The sequence below is a fragment of the Wasmannia auropunctata genome, unplaced genomic scaffold (genome assembly GCF_000956235.1).
Source record: "Wasmannia auropunctata unplaced genomic scaffold, wasmannia.A_1.0 LD335985.1, whole genome shotgun sequence".
Taxonomy (NCBI): Eukaryota; Metazoa; Arthropoda; class Insecta; order Hymenoptera; family Formicidae; genus Wasmannia; species Wasmannia auropunctata.
In genome coordinates, this window is record NW_012026905.1 from 388,340 (window position 1) to 408,062 (window position 19,723).

The following is a 19,723-nucleotide window of genomic DNA, read 5'->3' on the forward strand; positions in this document are numbered from 1 at the left end:
TTTTTACTTCCTGCTCGCGTTCTCCGCGGATTTAATTGTAAGACGATCGCGTATCGCGAAGGGAGCGATGTCTCCGGTCTCTCGCAGAAATAGAATTTCGTTACCGTTACGCCGCGCGCGGCGGCGCGACACGCAGGGAAGAAGAGAAAGTAAGCGCGTTATAAGGCGGAATAATACGACCGCCGCCGCCGCCGCCGCCGCCGAGAGTTTCGCGCGCGGAGTTGCAGCGGAGTTGCCGCGATTGCGTACCAGTGAGGGGAATTTAGAAAATAGCGCGGCACGCGCGGGGAGCTCCGTTTTGGCGAAAAATTCTCGCCCGAGAGTTCGATCGCGAGCCTTTCGACGGATTGCGAGGTAAGCTTTTTGCTCGTGACGCACGAACCAAATTGTGCAATGTTATAATAATTGAAACACATATAAACGTAATGTGGATAAGTAAATCAATGCGATTAGTTAAATCCGTATCGTTAATCAAAAAATCGTTAACGTATTTTTAATTATTAAATGACATCTATGAACAACTTTGATGTAATACAATTGCGCAAAGTGAAATCTTTCCGCCCGCAAAGAAAGGCCGAGGTATAAAATTTTTCGAGTAAAAACGCTTTAAATGACTTAAATTAGCTCAGTAATTAGACTAAATCTTAAGTATCGCCGCAACGTCCACGTTTATGTTGGCATTATTTACCAAAATACGATTCTGGGAAATGAAAAATTTGCCGCAAAATAGATACTTGCACAAGCCACGCGAAACTTGGAACGTTGCAACTTCTCAGAATGACACAACGCGCAAATTAGATCCAATTAATAATTCAATAATTAAGATCTACACACATCTACAGAGATGCAGAAATTTAAATAGATAGACCAAGGAGAAAAATTTTAACTTTGACCTTACTAAAATAATTAAGTAGAGAAAATTAATCGATTGATTGCTGTAATATAATTATGTTATATATAAATTTGAGTTTTAATTACATCAAATTTAAATTACAGTAAATTCAAATGTAATACAATCCAAAATTTACAGACACAGTCCTAAGTAAAACGCCGCGGGACGAAGAGAAAATGCAATTGCGCGATCAGAGAATTCTCGCCACGGGAGCGATAAGTGCACATCACTCGAGCGACCGACGTATATTCGATACCGATACCGATCTACGTTCTATCCTAGATAGGTGTATCCTGTGTATACGCGTAATCAACGAGAAATCGTGGGTACGAACGTATACACTCGCTAGAGGATCCTCCTTCCCCGGCGGAGAAACGGACGGGTCGGGAAAAGAAAAGAAAAGAAAAGGAAAAAGAAAGAGCGCTCGGTTCACGATCGAGCGATTGAGGACGATGAACTGGATCCGGCTGCCGATCGTCGCCGCGTTAAAATCTCATTCTCGAAAATATATCCTCTCCGTGGCAAGGTCGTTCCTTTCGTGACCTCGCGTTCCTCCGAGAACTCTGGCTCTCTTCGCGGCGCATACATATATACATACAGACTCACACAACCGCTCGCGCTCGCGCGAAGCGAAATTCTTTGGCGATCCCGTGGCAGAGTCCGCGCTGCATATCCTGCCCTCGGTCGAAAGTTCGACGGGAGGAGATCGACGAGAGATAAATAAGTCCCCCCTCAGCTTGCCGGGCGATCCTCCTGAGAGAACCGCCTTCGAGAAAATGCTAATTTTTTTTTTCATTATTCTTTTCGAATATCTTATTTTAATTCGTTACATCCTGAAAAATAAACGGATCTTTATTATCGAATCTTTTGATTTAAATCTTTCGATATCTTGGATATTTTGTTAAACAAACGCTTCATTAAGGCTTGAAATTCATGTCTGTCTTTCTTTAAAACCTTAAAACAGAGAGAGAGAGAAAGAGAGAGTTCTAAGGTTGTGTATAGTAAACGATCCATCGGGATAAAAAAACGGACCTGTCAAGAATAACCGAGATTTTGGATATTTTGTTAAATAAACGCTTTATTAAGATCTAATTGCACCAACGTTATTTTGATTTTAAGCGAGGCTTAAAACTCTGTCTGTCTTTCTTTAAAAAGAGAGCTCTAGGGATGTGTAATAAACGATCCATCGGGATAAAAAAAACGGACTTGTCAAGATCGGTCCTTTGTATTAAGCGTTCCTTTGTATTTGAGCAAGGCTCATAAAGTCAAAATAACGTTGGCGCAATCGGGTCTCATAATACAAAGGAATTACGCTTATTACAAAAGGACCGGTCATCTTGACAAGTCCGCTTTTTTAGTCCTGATGGATCGTTTACCACACATCCCTTGGACGCTTTTGTAATCCACGCAGGCCTAACCGATGATTAGAAACTCGTTAGCTCTCAATTGCCAGCTGTCTTCGATCAAACCGCATTCCCTTTCGCAAGCAACGACAGTTCGTCGCACCCGATCGCGTGCATCGTCCCAGAAACTTATTATTCCGAATTGGTAGCTAACGGTACGCGACTTCCTCGCACCTTTTCGACGCGACTCGGAGAGAATTCTAAAAGAAAAGTAAAAAGAAATTCGGTCAGAAATTATAGCCTTCAGAATTGAAAGAGTATATTTTCTTGATACTTGTTAAAGTGTGAAAAAAATTTAACTTATAAATATGTTGACGTCCGATATTATTGTAAGTTAAAATAGTGATAAAGTCAAATGTGATAAGCAAATATTTTCTCGTCTGAATTTATATTCTATGAATAAATTTAAATTAAAATAATTAATAATTAATTAATTAATTAACAATTTAAATTTATATTAATGCTGATATTAGATCAACATAAAAATTTTGATCGATAAATATGTAGCACAATTATTGAATATTCGATTAATTTAATTAATTATTCGTGATTGTAGCCGAGTTTTGAAATAAGTACCTACTTCGTGTTTCATGGGTCGCTCTTTCCCTCGCGAAGCGCATTCCGCGGACGCATCGCGTTGTCTCCTTATCGAGAGGACGTAGACGAAAAAACGCGAGGACGAAGACGAGAAAGAGAAGAAGACGAGAGAAGGGGACGAAAGAACGCGAAAAAGAAAAGACCAGGAGGGGGTGCACATATAGGAACTAGTCAAGCGGCGCCGACGGATTTTAAGGACGACGGGGGGGGGTGAGGGGGGAGGGGGAGACGCGCGGGACAGTCTCTCTCCGAGGGTATACACCGCGGCCGCGGTGCGCGGCCTCGAGGGGCGGCAACGGCCGCGGAACGGCGACGTTAGCCGCCGAGTTACAGTGGACGTCCTTGCTACGTTATCTGCCACGTCGTCGTCGGCCGTTTCGTTTCCCTTTCACTTTCAGCCGTAAGTCCAGGAACCAGAAACCCCGGATCTCTCTCTCTCCCGCGGCTCGAATCGCGGGCCCGCGCTCCGAACAAAGATCTGCGGCGCGGCGCCCCCGCCGCGGGGCCGGGCCGGGCCGGGCCGTGGCGATTCTGCGGCGGGCGGGGGATCGTGTGCCAGATGCTGAGGAGAGATAATTGCGCGAACGCGCGCGATGACGCCGCGATAAACGCCAAGTTCGTTAGGTCACCGTATGCTGAAAATCATTCAGGTCGCTCGCGCGCGGCGACTTGAATTGATTAACGATGGATTTAGCGACTAATTAGCGTTCGCGCTGGATTGTTGTCGCGGCTAATAACGCGTGAACGAGCGAAGGAAAAACACCGTTGATTAATAAAGCGAAATAATAAGACTGTCGTTAGGCAATAAAGGATCTCTCGTGGCGCGTAAGCTCAAGGATAGGAGAGGTTGAAGGCCGACCACGAGTCAGGAGCCGCGATGAAAATAAAAAGTTTGGTCGACGTCAGAAGGAAACGTTTTCAACTGAGTTTTACTATCAGTTTGCATTATTTTGTTGTTAATTTGATCTTGCATTCATGTTTTATAGAATATTATTAATTTAATTTCTCAATCGTGCGGCTCAGACATAAGAAACTGATGTATTATTTATTGTACAGTTTTTACGAAGATGGAAAGTTTGATTTATGCTTGTTAGTCATTTTTTTTACCAAAAGAGGAAAAAATATACATATATTGATTTTGCGCACTAAATCTCAATATTTCAGTACATTTCTTTAAATTTATTTTACATAAATTTAGAAATATAATTTCAAGTCTATTATGATTTTAATTAAGATACTTAGATGTTGATGATTTAGATCTGTGACTTTAATTAAGATGCTTGGATATTGATGATTTAGATCTATGATTTTAATTAAGATATTGATGATTTGGCGCATCTGATCCTCGATTCTTATACAGTTCGCAAAGGCTCGCAGCGTAAAACTTCTCCTTATTTACATTTATAACATTCTGAATTATATAACAATTGCATTATTCATTTAAAGAGAGTTGGAAACAAGATTGAGATAAATTGTATCATTCAATTTATAGAATGGCCAAGAACCTACATCAGAACGGCATAATACCGGGAGGCGGCATGGCGACCGGTCCGGATGATTTTTCGGATGGTGAAAGCACTCCTCTGACTCAGGACTATGCCGGAAGGTATGACGGTTTCGTCATCGTTTATCATAATTTCTTCTCTCTAGGATCCAAAGCATCAAGGACGAAAGAGTATGAATAAATAAAATGGGAAAACCTAAGCGAAGAAATAAAGTTTTTGATGAAAACGGAAACTAAGAGGAATAAAATTAAAGAAAGTAAAACTATATATAAGGGAATAAAAGGGAGAGATATGGATTATTAAATTAAGTTAAAATTCACACGCACAATTAAAAATAAGAATTATTAAGATTAATTGGACGGAGATTATTTCGATTGAAGAAAATTTAGATTTATATATTTGATTATTCAAATAAAAAAAGAATAAACATCTTTCTCTTGTTTTTTCTAGAGAAGATTTAAATAAGTAACTTATATGATGTTGATTAAATGTTTACTTGTTAACCAACTTGATCAATTGTTCCAACGTAGCCAACGCACGATCGTCGAGACGAAAGGATGGGACGTGTTCCGGAATCCGCCAATGAAGACTGACTCGTACTCGGGCTCCATGGCAAACCAGAAATGCCTGGAGAGGATGGTGCAGGTGATCAAGGTCCTCGTCTATCTGCTCGTTTTCGTCATAGTGCTGGGAAGCGGCGTGGTCGCCAAGGGCACGATTCTCTTCATGACGTCGCAGCTACGACAGGACAGGAAAATCCTCTACTGCAACAGGCAATTAGGTGGGGGTTAAATATAACTATGACGTGAATATGCTTTGTACACCCTGTGGCGAAAATTTTAACTTGACTTAAGGATCGTGTATTATAAACGAAATAATATCAGTTTTAAATAAACGATTTCTCCAAAAAAGAGATTTTTGGAGAAGAGAGAGAGAAAGAATAATAAATATATGTTTATAATATCCGACAATTTCATTTCTAAGTCGTAATCATCAACAATGGTTTTATCGCGGTGTCTTCCCGCAGACCGAGAGAATCAGTACATAGTGACGCTGCCCGAGGAGGAGAGGATCGCGTGGATATGGTGCATTATAATCGCGTTCGCGGTGCCGGAGTTCGGCACGCTGGTACGCAGCATCCGCATGTGCATCTTCAAATCGTGGAAGAAGCCGCAGTTGGCGCATCTTCTCGTGGTTTCCCTCATGGAGACGTTTCACGTGATGGGCCTGGCCTTGATGTTCCTGGCGGTGCTGCCGGAATTGGACGTCGTCAAGGGGGCGATGCTGACCAACTGCGTGTGCTTCGTTCCCGGATTGCTCGGTAATTGGACTCCAATTCAATTTTTTCCTCGATTTTATCTCGTCGAGTTTTAAATATATAAAAAAATTATAATGAAAAAAAAAATAAGAATATATTTAAACGAAATTAAAATATTAGAAATATTAAAAATAATAAATATACACGGTGAGAATTTTATTTTAAAATTTATCCTGAAATCATGTTAATGGGATAACATAGCATTTCGGCAAATTTTATGTGATTTTCACTTTTTTTTTTAATATGTACTACAACAAATTTATTGTAGTGCACAGTAAAAAAACAGAGAAAATAATCACATAATCATAAAATTTGCCGAAGTGCTATGTTATCCCACGATTAACATGATTTTCAGGGTAAATTTCAAAAGGAAATTCTCTCCGTGCATAAATAATAAAATAACGCGAATAATATGTTAACAAATCCAATAGCTGTTATTTCCAATATTATTAATATACAATACGTTAATATAATTGCATTTATCGAGCAGTGCATTATATAACGTAGTAAGATCAATAATTGATATCGAAATAAAAGAAACGCGGACGGATCCGCTTGCTTTCGATCGCGATCGCCCGACTTTCGCGTTCGATTTTTCCACGGGTTCCGTATTGCCGAGCGAATAATCATGAAAGTAGCGGGAATCACGCTAGGCGAAGTGAAATACACGCTGCGCGCATTCTCGCAGGCCTACTTTCCCGTAACAAAAGTAAAGACGAGTCCAAACGATTCGTCCTCGTTCTCGTCGACATCGCCGCCCTGGCCGCCCAGGCGACCAGCTTCGTCCTCTGGCCCTTCCTGGACAGCTCGAGACGGTCCCTATGGCTGATTCCCGTCGCGCTGATACTCGTCTCCTGCGGCTGGTGGGAAAATTACGTCTCCACGCAGAGCCGGATCGGTGAGTTCCGTTCAATTCTTCACGGTTCAAATCTTTTTATACCAAAAATTAAAAATTATATAGAAGAAATAAGAAAAAAAACCCTTTAGTCTTTTCGTACAATATTTAGCCTCTTTAACAAATTAAATAATTAATCACGTATCTGTTTAATCTAATTAAATAATTAATCATGTATCTGTTATCCCTTTTAATTAACACTACATTAATTAAAATAATTTTATTCATGCTTGAATTTTAATTACAATCTCGTATTAATTAAATCATTAAATTCATTCACATGTCATGGTTAAAAGCATTATTTTTGGTCACAGACATTATGTTTGAAACGTCTTCCTTCATATTTCTCCCAATTTTCTCCTCGCAGCTCTAATCAGATCGCTCGGCAGAGTGAAGAAGGAGATGCGGCTGACGCGTTACTTCACCTACATGCTCGTATCCGTCTGGAAGATCGTGGCGTTCCTCATCAGCTCGCTGCTGATACTGCACCTCAAAGGGGAGAACGTAGGGCATCTCTTCACCATGTTTAGCAGCGCCTTCGGCGACCACAAGATCACGGTCACGTCCATCAAGTCGATAACCGGCGGCGCTCTGCCCGATCTCTCGGATATTCTGACGGGCGACATCACCGAGGTCGTCAACGCCGACTTCAACACGCCCGTCTTCGTCCTCCTACTGCAGATCGCCGGCGCTTACTTCGCCTACGTGTTCGGTAAGCGAATTCACGTGTGGGTTGAAGCCCGAGGAGGGAAAAGAGACTTAAGAGTAATAACAAGAGTAGCAACAAGACTTGCGATATATATTGCTAATTATGGCTCTTGCAAAATAAGCAAGCTAAATGTCGATCGTCTCGTGAAAGCACACTTTTTAATTAAACTCGAAATTTGAAAATATTATTAATTAAAATATTATTGCAATTGAAAATATTATTAATTAAAAATTCCTCTTTATTGAAAATATTTTTTTAATTAATGAACTTCTAACATTGTAACCGGTCCATTCAGGCAAGTTCGCGTGCAAGATCCTGATTCAGGGCTTCAGCTACGCGTTCCCGGTGAATCTCACCATACCGGTGTCGATCTCGCTGCTGATCGCCGCATGCGGCCTCCGCAACAACGACCCGTGCTTCTTCCACGGCACCATACCGGATTATCTGTTTTACGAGTCGCCGCTGCCGAACTTCCTCAACGACTTCGTGTCGAAGCAGTACGCCTGGGTGTGGCTGCTGTGGCTGCTGTCGCAGACCTGGATCACTCTGCACATCTGGACACCAAAATGCGAGCGTCTCGCGGCCACGGAGAAGCTGTTCGTCGTGCCGATGTACGACTCGCTGCTGATCGACCAGTCGATGGGTCTCAACCGGAGGAGGGACGACCAGCCGGAAGTCAAGGTCGAAGTGAGTATCTCGGAACGGCTTGCGATATAATTTTCAAAATAAAATAAACTATACGTTAATATTAATTCCTTAATTTCTCAGTTCTTAAAATAATTCATTAGCCTAAGTATAGAAATATGAATTATTATTAATCTAAGCATTTATATTTTCATATGGCAAGAATATTCTAGCAATATTAATATTTCTGGAATAACGACATGGATTCTTGTGGGAGATTCTGTACAAGGATTAGCTTTTAAATTAATCGATATTGGGTCAATTGACAGGATCTCGCGGAGATAGAAAAGGAGAAGGGCGACGGCGACTACGAAACGATCTACGAGCAGACGGACGGCTCGACCACACCTCCGTCCGCGGTGAAGAGCAGCGATCACGTAACCAGGATCTACGCTTGCGCTACCATGTGGCACGAGAACAAGGAGGAGATGATGGAGTTCCTGAAGAGTATCCTGCGCTTGGACGAGGACCAGTGCGCGCGGCGCGTCGCCCAGAAGTACCTCAAGGTCGTCGATCCCGATTATTACGAATTCGAAAGTGAGTAATATGTTTCATTAGCAATCTAGTAAATATGTCTATCGTCTGTTATGGCTTCGCACACATAAATGAGTAATGTATTTCTCCAGCTCATATATTCTTCGACGACGCGTTCGAGCTGTCCGATCACGACGAGAACGAGTCGCAGGTGAACAGGTTCGTGAAACTGCTGGTCGGCACGCTGGACGAGGCCGCGTCGGACGTGCACAAGACGAGGATGCACGTGAGGGCGCCGAAAAAGTATCCGACCCCGTACGGCGGACGACTGGTCTGGACCCTTCCCGGAAAGACGAAGATGATCGCCCATCTGAAGGACAAGAGCAAGATTCGGCACAGGAAGCGATGGAGTCAGGTAACGTTCAAAATAAACTTTAAATTGATAAATAAAACTTTAATTTAAAAAAAAAAAAAGAAATGTTTTAGGCTTCATATGAGCCTTTATTTGAAGTCAATTACGTAAAATCGCTCTTGTTAAAAATGCTAGAGATTGCCACGTAAACGGACTTTCAATTCCCGACTTAGGTAATGTACATGTATTACCTGCTCGGTCATCGGCTAATGGAACTACCGATCAGCGTCGATCGCAAGGAAGTCATCGCCGAGAATACGTTTCTGTTGACGCTCGACGGGGATATCGACTTTCAGCCAGCGGCGGTGAAGCTTCTCGTGGACCTGATGAAGAAGAATAAGAACCTGGGCGCCGCTTGCGGTCGCATTCATCCAGTCGGTTCCGGTAAGTCGCTAGCGTCTCGATTGAAATTAAGTCGGTAAATTAAAAAAAAACATTACGATTGTATATGGAACAAGTAAAAAAAGTAATTACAATTAAATTGATTTAAATATTGCGTCGATCGCGCAAAATGAAACGTTTTTTCGCAAATGTTCCAGGGCCAATGGTGTGGTATCAAATGTTCGAGTACGCGATCGGTCACTGGCTGCAGAAGGCCACCGAGCACATGATCGGCTGCGTGCTCTGCAGCCCCGGATGCTTCTCGCTGTTCCGCGGCAAGGCACTGATGGACGACAACGTGATGAAGAAGTACACGACCAGGTCCGACGAGGCGAGGCACTACGTGCAGTACGATCAGGGGGAGGACCGCTGGTTGTGCACGTTGCTGCTGCAACGTGGATACAGGGTACGCACCGATCTTCTCGTGTACATGACTCGGTTTATCTTAGCTAATTATTACTTATTTCTTGATTTGTAATTGATGTGCTATATATTAGTATTTTGTCTTTACGATTTTTATTATATTAATGTAATGATATATGGTTTATTTAAAGTTATTCTTATTTTTTTAATATAATTTTTGCACTCTTTAGGTGGAATATTCCGCAGCGAGCGACGCTTACACCCACGCACCGGAAGGATTTAACGAATTTTATAATCAACGACGCCGTTGGGTGCCTTCGACCATTGCGAATATTATGGATCTGCTAATGGATGCGAAACGCACGATCAAAATCAACGACAATATCTCGCTGCCTTACATCTCGTATCAAATCTTACTGATGGGCAAGTATTTCTCTTAATTCAATTAGATAATGAATTGAAATATGGCATGATAGAATTTAATTTGATTAACATGAAATAAACAGATCATTAGTATTAATTAGCATAAAATAAAAATATATACTTTTTTTTAATTTTACGTAAAAGTAACGTCAAAATATTGGAATATTTCAATTTTTTGTGTTGTACGCATATAACATATTTATATATGTAGAATATTACTTTAACTTTAAATATTAGAATTTAAAAATGCACTCAGGATATATGTATTTTATAATTGAAGAGTATGTCAATTAAAATATTTTTGTTTGTGTTTCATTGAAACAGGCGGTACGATTCTGGGACCCGGCACGATCTTCCTCATGTTGGTGGGTGCCTTCGTGGCGGCCTTCAAAATCGACAACTGGACCAGCTTCTACTACAACATCATTCCCATCTTGCTCTTCATGATCGTCTGCTTCACGTGCAAAGCGAACATACAGGTAAGTATCCCTCTTTCGCGTCCGTCGCATCTGTGTACACGTGTTCGTGCATATCGTGCTTCTCGTCTCGCGCATCTTGTGATCGTCCTTCGCTCGCGGAATTCACAATTTCATTAGAACCAGAATGCTTATAATTATAAAATAATCGCGTATCTAATAATGTCGCATATAATATATTCTCTCACGCAGTGTCGATTCATTTTCACGTGCTACATTCGCGACTTTTGACGTACTTGCTACTCGAGTCCGTGAAGTTCCTTGAAGGGATGCCTTCTTCGAGCGTGTGGGACGGGAAAGGAATTAAGAGTGGGGTGGTTTTCAGCTTCTATGCGCCCAGATCCTGTCGACGGCGTACGCGATGATCATGATGGCGGTGATCGTAGGTACCGCCCTACAGCTCGGCGAGGACGGCATAGGCTCGCCCTCGGCGATCTTCCTAATATCATTGTCGAGCTCATTCTTCATAGCGGCCTGCCTGCACCCGCAGGAATTCTGGTGCATCGTGCCCGGCATCATATACCTGTTGTCCATTCCGTCTATGTACTTGCTCCTCATACTGTACTCCATCATCAATCTTAATGTTGTGTCCTGGGGCACCAGGGAGGTCCAAACGAAAAAGACCAAGAAGGTTCGTCAGTGTCGACCCTTTTCTTTCTTTTTTTTTTTAATTTATTTCTTATCTTTGGCACTGAGTCGTAACTAAACGGGGACGCATCTCTGGTGAACGGAGCTTTGGATAAGGGTGAAGGTTCAGGTTCTTGGATTCTCGCTTCATTTTTATTTTTTTTTTTTTAGGCGCTGTTATGAAAAATATTTAACATCTCACAAATCGAATTATTTCTTTCATCATAAAAATCATGAGTTGCTGTGCAAAGTAAGGATAACTTTGTTACAAAAATAATATATTTTATGTATTTATCAAATAAATTTAATTGTAATAATTTAGAGAAATAGGCTATAAATTAAATTGTCTCGCTATTGAAGCAGCTTCAACGTTCTGCAGTGCACGAATCGGATGAGGCCGCGTTCTGGAAATATAGGAGAATTAATTCCGGTGTTCTCGTCGAACAATCCCCCGAATTTCCTATTCGCTTTGTCGTATAAGAACCGTCGTCGCGCTTCGGCTTCAGCTTCGCTTAACTCCAAAAATGGAAGGCGACTAACGCACACAGAAACGTTTCGCGGTCCTTGACGACAGGTGATGGTGGCCGCCGTGATCAGCACCATGTACGCGATGGTGATGGCCGCGGTGATCGTCGCGACCGCGATAAACATCGTGAAGGAGAGCGTGATGTCGCCGAGCGCGTGGTTCCTGTTCCTCGTGATAGGGGAGTTCGTGATCGCGGGTATTCTGCACCCGTACGAGATCTATTGCCTGGCGCACGGTCTGTTCTATTACCTGATGGTGCCCTCGATGTACGTGCTGCTAATCATATACTCGCTCTGTAATCTCAACATCATCTCGTGGGGCACGCGGGAAGTTGAGGCGAAGAAGAGGCCGGCGGTAATTAATCGATCTCACCCTCTGCCTTTTCTAACATCGACTAATCTATTTAATCACATTTAATCAGGATATTTCTCGCGAGTCTATCGGTTCTCGCAGCTTTGCATATACTGGAATTACTGTATGTTTCTTATATAATTAACCCATTAGAAGAATACAACTGAGGCGCATCGAGAACTTTGGTTGACTGTAAAAAATCAAAAATTTTTAGAATTTTATTAATCCGATTAACTTTTTAATCACCTGAAGTTGATTTCTATGACTTCAGTTAATTAAATTGTACAAATATTACAGGTATATATAAAATATAAAATTTAATCTTTTTATTAACTTAATTATTAGATGTATATCAAAGCAATTAAATGTATATAAATGCATAATAATCTAAATTTAAAAGTTTGAAGGAAGATTATTTTTTATTATTAAAATTATTTCGTTTGTAATGAAATCTTTTTCTTAAAACCGCTTAGTGGATCGTCGCTTTAGTAATATTCTATCTTTTATGATCTATTAACTATTTGACTAACTTAATCTCGCACTACTTAATGAAAAACACACGGTGAGTAAGGATCGTGTCGTTTGTCATCGCGATTTATCATCGTTCGATCGCGATTCAGGAACTCGAGCAGGAGAAGCGGGAGGCGGAGGAGGCGAAGCGCAAGGCCAAGCAGAAATCCCTGCTGGGCTTCCTGCAGAACGGCGCGGGCACCAACGACGACGATCAGGGCTCCATCGAGATATCGCTGGCCGGCTTGTTCAAGTGCTTGCTGTGCACCCACGGCAAGCCGTCCGCCGAGAAGCAGCAGCTCGTGGCGATCGCCGAATCACTCGAGCAGCTCGGCAAGAGACTCGAGACCATCGAGAGGTAGGAAAGAAACGGCATTTTACGATGGCATGATCCGGATCGACGAAAGTTTATCGCGAATTATAGAGTCAGCAGTAAGATAAATTCTTCAGAGTGATCTCGCAAAAGTGAAAGGCGCACTTCAGATTACGAGGCGAAAAAGTAGAATTGTGCGAGTAACGTTGTCGAAAAGTAGACCGCTAGAAAGCATCTCAGCTCTCTACAAAAAGTGGATTAAAAACATCCTTTTTTGTTGCTCATATATTAAGCAGTACCATTTAAAATTGAACAAATTAAAATATATATTTAATGTATTTATTAATTATATATATTTTAGCTTGCACTTAAATCTCAATTAAATCAACTCTTGAGGATCGATTATGTGACCTTCTGATTTACAGAGCGGTGGACCCTCACAGCCACACTTCCGGACGAAGGAGGGCGTCCTCCGTGGGTTCGCGCACCGCCGACCACCTGGGTGCCATCGGCGAGGATCCCGAGGACGAGGAGGGCAGCGAGACGGAGACGGTGACCAGTCAGAATACCGAGGGTCATCGCGACGTCAGCAACTTCCTCTCGCGACCGTACTGGCTGAGCGACGACGGCCTGAAGAAGGGCGAGGTCGACGTGCTGTCGCCGCAGGAGGAGCACTTCTGGAAGGATCTGCTGGAGAAGTATCTCTACCCGATCGACGACGACAAGGCGGAGAAGGTAACGCGACGAAACGCTGGGGCTTTATTCAATCTTTTTTCGAACTTCCATAAAAAAAAGTGCGAAAAAGATTTATTAAGATACCATTTCATGCTGACGCTCGACGCTCATTTTTAGCGCCAGAACAGATCATATAATTAAAATTGAACAACAAACGCCAGTTTTGATCACGTAATCTGTTTTGACGCTAAAAATGAGCGCCGAGCGTCAGCCTGAAAAAGTATCTCTTTAGATTCTATTTACTATTATATAAGATTCAGATTTTTTTAAATTTCGGAACTTTAATTCAGAAATCAATTTTTACAAACATTTATTGCACGTCAAAAGGATTTTTATTTTACACTTTAACTTGAAATTTCATAAATTTTTTTTAGAAAAGTATAATTAACATAAGTAATATGAATTAATTTTGTAATAGAATAAAATTTCGGGATCAGAACGAGTTTTCTCGCGAAATACAATCCGCGATACGTCTTTGTCACTGCAAGCTGTCGATCAAGGATGAAGAAACGAAATTTACCTTTGTGAATTATATTTACATTTGGACTTTAATTAACTTGTTTCTTCCGATTGGATGAGAGAACCGATTGTAAGATTGCTGAAAAATCAAAATCTCAAAGATCCTTTCTGATCTTTCAATAATTGGCAAGCAAAAATAAATAATAAAATTAACAATTGAAGAAAATTAATTAAATAAATTAAATTGGAAAAGAGAGAGAGTTCGTGACATGGTCAAAAGTAATTCAAGTAAAAATCGGGAAGAATTAACGATGCCTAAACCAAATTGAGGGCTCAAAGATTAAAGGTTTGTTCTTTGAATCGTATTTCTTTTTATGTTTCGCAGAAAGTATTTATTAATTACGTGCTTTTCATCCATTTGAATTAATATATATACGCCATGCTGCCCCGAATCAGGCACGAATCGCCAAAGATCTAAAGGACCTACGCGACCAGAGCGTCTTTGCGTTTTTTATGATGAACGCCCTCTTCGTCCTGATCGTCTTTCTGCTGCAATTGAACAAAGACTTGTTGCACATCAAGTGGCCATTCGGCATCAAGACGAACGTCACATATGACCATACCACAATGGAGGTAAAACCGGCTCCGTCGACGCCTCGCATCCCTCGATCATGGATTTATCTCTCAAATCTAAACGTTAACGATCCAAATCTGTCCAAACCTGATCCGATTCTTCTGGATCCGCAAAAAAAAGTCTACGGGGCGAAACGATCGATCGCGCGATCAAAAACGGACGGATCGTTAACCGAAACGAGATAACGAAGGATCGTTGGATCGATGAACTGATCGACGGAGTTTTATTATACTTACTATTCTAATCTTGTGCCGTCTCTTTTTTTCTGTTTCTCCCGCATTTACCCGCGCGCAACACACAGGCCAGGGTCGCCGCCGATCTGATCGAGCTGCGCAACAAGAGCGTGTTCGCATTTCTAATGTTCAATGCGTTGTTCGTTCTGATCGTATTCTTGCTACAGCTGAACAAGGATCAGCTGCACGTTATCTGGCCGCTCGGCGTCAAGACCAACATCACCTACATCGAGGAGACCTCGGAGGTATCCGATGATCAAGCATCAGGGGGAAAAGGACTAAGTCCACGGTGCCATGGTGGTGTCCCGTTAAAACACACGGTGTCTCGTTAAAACCGCCCTCGATGTACCCGGATGGTCATTTTTAAAAATTTTTATTTTTTTTTTATTATTATTTTATGAGCTCGCAAATGAGACTTGTCAACATTATCGAATCAAGAGATTAATTACATATACGTTATTAAAAAGTAATTAATTAAATTAAAAGTAATTTGAATAATTAATTAGTAATTTAATTAATTCAAAAATAAATAAATAAAGATGGGAATCATAATAATGATAATAATTGAAGTTTGATAAAACTTACGACGCTTTTCTTAAAACTTTATCGATTCTTCATTTTGAGTTTTCAATTTTTTAAAATTTGGATTATCTGAGCATCCCGGTGCGTCGGGGGCGAGCACTCGGAGTACCTCGGTGATGATATTGCACCTGATTTATAATGTGTACATATATTTTTGTGTCATTAACCAAACTGGCGCGTTCGACACAGCACGTGGAAGGTGCTCCGATTAATATTCTCACGCACAGGTACCTCACCCTCACCCGGTTCGAATGGAATGGAATTGGCGTGACCCTGAACTAGGAATAACCAGAGATTAATGTCACAATAACATTATCCCTTCTCACCAAAATTATGCGAGATCGATTCATGAAATTGAATTAAACCCCATTAATTTGATTACATAATCGATGTAGAGATAAAGATAGATATCGAGAGACCTATTTTCCTCGAAAGACTTGAAGCTAATAATTTTTGGGTAGAAAGCCAATTTTTTCCACTCTCGATTTTGTGAGAAAAAAGAAATAATTTTATACTTTTATTCTATGTAATATCATTAAAAATCTAAATATTAACATCATTTATTATCACCTAAATTGATGCCTAAAAATTATTAGTAAAAATTGTTATTTATTATCACGTAAAGATCGTTATCGTTAATTATATTTTTCTAATAGAAATGTCATTATTAAAAAAACTAATATTATCCCACAATTAAAATTATTATTAAAAAAATAACTGAATGGTACTGAAGAGAATAAATTTGTCTCTCTGTATAAGAGTCTTGGGATCGCGGACTCTCAGAGGTTCTACAGGCTACTCCTGTAGATTCTCGGATCTGCGTCTCTTCTCTCTTTTGTTGTGTCTAACTTTGACCATGCACCATATTGCCAGCTGTGGCAGCGGACGAGCACCACTAACGTACATACGCGTAACGCGATGGTTGCTTTCAGTGTCTTCTCATCGGGAGGGTTCAACCGAGCCCGTCTTACTTCGTTCGCAAATCCGTGTATGCGTGTGTACATATTTTGTATATGTGTTTGTACATAAGTGTGTTAATCTTAACACGCACGAAAGACACTGATGATTACGTATAATCTTTAACTAGCTAACGACCTGTCCTTGTACTTATAATTGTTTTTAATCGATGCACGTACTCACGAAGGGACGATTTCCGATGGCGATCGATCATTCCTTGTCAAACATAGTTTAAAAAATGAAGCCTCTACGAATCACGAAAAAATAATTCGAAGGTAAAATCTCTCTAAGGGAATAACTTAAATTTAACTTAATTTAATATGATAGTAATTTCAATAACAACTTAAATAACTTCGATAACAGTATAAATCAGCTGATTCTGAGAAATTTTTTTAAATCAAATTAATTTAATTTATCATATTAAATTAATGAGTTAAAGTGTTAAGGTTATTCCTAGAGATTTAATTAAATAAAAAATTATAATGAGAGGTCTTCAGACTTTCGGTCGCCATCGGGCATTGCTCCTCCAAAATAACGCTTCGTCGCGTGTCGCAACGCGTTCTACACACGTGCAATTTTGCAGGTGCACATCTCGAAGGAGTACCTGCAACTCGAGCCGATCGGCCTTGTGTTCGTCTTCTTCTTCGCGCTGATATTGGTCATACAATTCACCGCGATGTTGTTCCACCGATTCGGCACGCTGGCTCACATTCTGGCCAGCACCAGCTTAGACTGTTGCAAGAAGGTGCGCGTAACATCTTTTATAAAATTACATGTGTCTTATTTTGTTGAATTGTTGCAAGAGATTTGTTTTGGTAAAAAAGAATCGTTTTAAATGCCTTAAATATGAGGTATTTTTGATTGTAACAACTTGACACGTCTTGAACTGTTTCGCGTGAATGATCTTAATGATCTTCGCAGACGAAGGATCTCTCCGAGGAGGCCTTGCTGTCGAAACACGCGGTCGACATAGTGAGAGATCTCCAGAGGCTGGACGGGATAGAAGGCGACTACGAGGAGGGCAGCGGTAGCGGGCCCGGTAGACGAAAAACGATCCGAAACCTGGAGAAGAGTCGCAGGAAGACGCAGGCGATCAACACGCTCGACGTCGCCTTCAGGCAACGTTTCTTCAGCATGAACGAGGGCGCGGGTAAGAGACAAAGTACAACCTCCCAAGATTAAATATAAACTATAGCAGAAAAAAATACGAATATGATACCCCGACGAAAATTTTTCTTAGAATTCTTCACACAATTTTTCAAAATTTCTATGTATATTTCAAAATTTTTCAAAATGTCTGATGTATAATTTTATTAATTTTATAACTTTTGAAAGATCTCACAGATTTTTTATATAAAGGGACTTTTAGAAAATCTTTTCTAGAAATTTTTATATGTAAATTCTAAAGTATTCTAAGATTTCCTATACTTTAATTTATAAAAAGAAAATTTATAAAACAGCTTTAAAGAGTTTAAAATATTTTTCAGAAATCTCTTCATAAATCTAAATTTAAAATATGAAAAATTCTTAAAAATATGAGATATTTAAAAAATGTTTTCACCAGAATATCCTTAAAAATAGCGATGTCGCTTTTCGAATAAAAACTAATATCGATTAAAAATCCCCGTCCCAGGCCTTTCGAGGAACATGTCAACGCGACGCGAGGCGTTCAAGGCGTTCGAGGGCAGGCGCAACAGCATAATAGCGATGCGCCGGAAGTCGCAGATGCAGACCCTGGGCGCGAACAACATCTACGGCGTGGCGGGCAACCCCCTCGGGATCCAGGGCCGGCCGTCGCGCAGCAGTCAGATATCCGTGAAGGACGTGTTCGAGGGCCACCCGGCCGCGACGTCGGCGTCGGGCCACGTGAACGCCGGCTACGAGGGCGACGACAGCCCCGGCAACAGCCTGCGGCTGCAGAACCTCGGCGGCAGCCAGGTCACGTGGCGAGAGGCGAACTCCAACGTGTGACCGCAACCACCACGGCCGTCTGTTGCGACGAATTAACGAAGAATTTATTTATCCGCGCGCAAATTTATTTATCGAACTGCTCATTTTTCCGAATCAAGTCTCTGCCGAATCGGACCTTTAAAAAAAAATTGCACAAAAGTTTCGTACCGCTTCTCGCGGTTTTCTTTTCTTTTTCAATGCGAATTTGGATCTCCGAAAAACAGTCTTAAAAGAGGGAGGCTGTTTTGAGATTATATGGATCAGTGACGCTACTCGAAAAGATGTATGATAAAAATCAGTGCAATTTTTTTTTTTAATATAGATCGAAGACTGTTTGGAAATGAGTTCTTCAAGTTATCAGCTGATCCAGAAGATCTGTGCGATTTTTAATGTTTTAACTAGGATTCGACGCTCCGTTAACTGTCATACTCGCCAGGGAATAATTTTTATTAATAGAAAAAACGAAGAGTCGCACGAATTTAGCTAACAAACACGATCGCGTTCCCTTTCACATTTTCTTGCATATGTATTTCCACACACTTTTCTACAATTTTTAACATTCCGTTTGTCATTATCGCATTTTTAATCGTCCGTCGAGATTCATAAAGAAGTACATCCTGTATCGTAACGTTAAATTAAAATAGGTATGTTACCTTTTCTTCTTTTAACTGCACTTTCTGTATATTTTTCTGCGCCTGTTTACCTCCTTCCAACTCTCGGGAGAGGGTAAATTTAAATAAATATCTTATCTTTAATTATAAATGCAGAAAATACAATGTAACGCAGTTAAAAGAAGCGGACCTAATTTTCGCATTGTCACTGTTATTTTAAGATAAACTGACAGTGACCGCGATGATTACGCTTACTCCCTCCTTTTTTTTTGCATATGTGATAAGGCCGATATTTAAACTTAGAAACTTGTGTGTATGAGTGCGTGAATAGGTATGTATGTGAATTGCACGTGCAATTATTTGAGGACTGTGTGCGCGTTCACGCAGCACAGAACGTTCTAGTAATACTGCAGCAATCAACGTTGCAATATTGCTGTAATAACATTAACTTTTGTGCTATAAGGACGTGTAAAATAAGAATAATAGTAAAGGAATAATAATAGTAATAATTAATACCACAGACGTTGTGGAAAATTTTGAATAAACTTCGTTCAAACAATTATTAATATTGTTTTCACACTCTTTATTTCCCTTGATTACAAAATATAGAAATATATATATTATAATCATATCTTTTTCTTATCTCATATTTTGTCTTCATTATTAATATTATCTTTATACATATATGTTTTATATTCTTTAT

General features: G+C 40.6%; 1 protein-coding gene across 1 annotated transcript; it reads left to right on the forward strand.

The window, feature by feature from the left end:
• Window positions 1-289: 289 nt before the first annotated feature.
• On the forward strand, window positions 290-19,542 carry LOC105454411. Its single transcript, XM_011696998.1, has 20 exons — window positions 290-354; window positions 4,385-4,498; window positions 4,928-5,178; window positions 5,425-5,718; window positions 6,404-6,613; window positions 6,978-7,322; window positions 7,615-8,006; window positions 8,273-8,540; window positions 8,630-8,892; window positions 9,063-9,273; window positions 9,429-9,676; window positions 9,864-10,056; window positions 10,381-10,535; window positions 10,858-11,163; window positions 12,657-12,904; window positions 13,285-13,594; window positions 14,510-14,686; window positions 17,043-17,204; window positions 17,381-17,609; window positions 18,093-19,542. The coding sequence occupies exons 2-20, from the start codon at window positions 4,386-4,388 to the stop codon at window positions 18,428-18,430; spliced, it is 4,713 nt and encodes a 1,570-aa protein (XP_011695300.1). The 5' UTR covers window positions 290-354; window position 4,385; the 3' UTR covers window positions 18,431-19,542.
• The last annotated feature ends 181 nt before the right edge of the window (window positions 19,543-19,723 follow it).

Excerpts from the sequence above, each read along its gene's own strand:
- LOC105454411 (XM_011696998.1), top strand. The coding sequence starts at position 4,386 with ATGGCCAAGAACCTACATCAGAACGGCATAATACCGGGAGGCGGCATG. Across the intron at positions 17,205-17,380 it reads GCTTAGACTGTTGCAAGAAG|ACGAAGGATCTCTCCGAGGA; the intron begins GTGCGCGTAACA and ends TGATCTTCGCAG. Across the intron at positions 17,610-18,092 it reads CAGCATGAACGAGGGCGCGG|GCCTTTCGAGGAACATGTCA; the intron begins GTAAGAGACAAA and ends TCCCCGTCCCAG.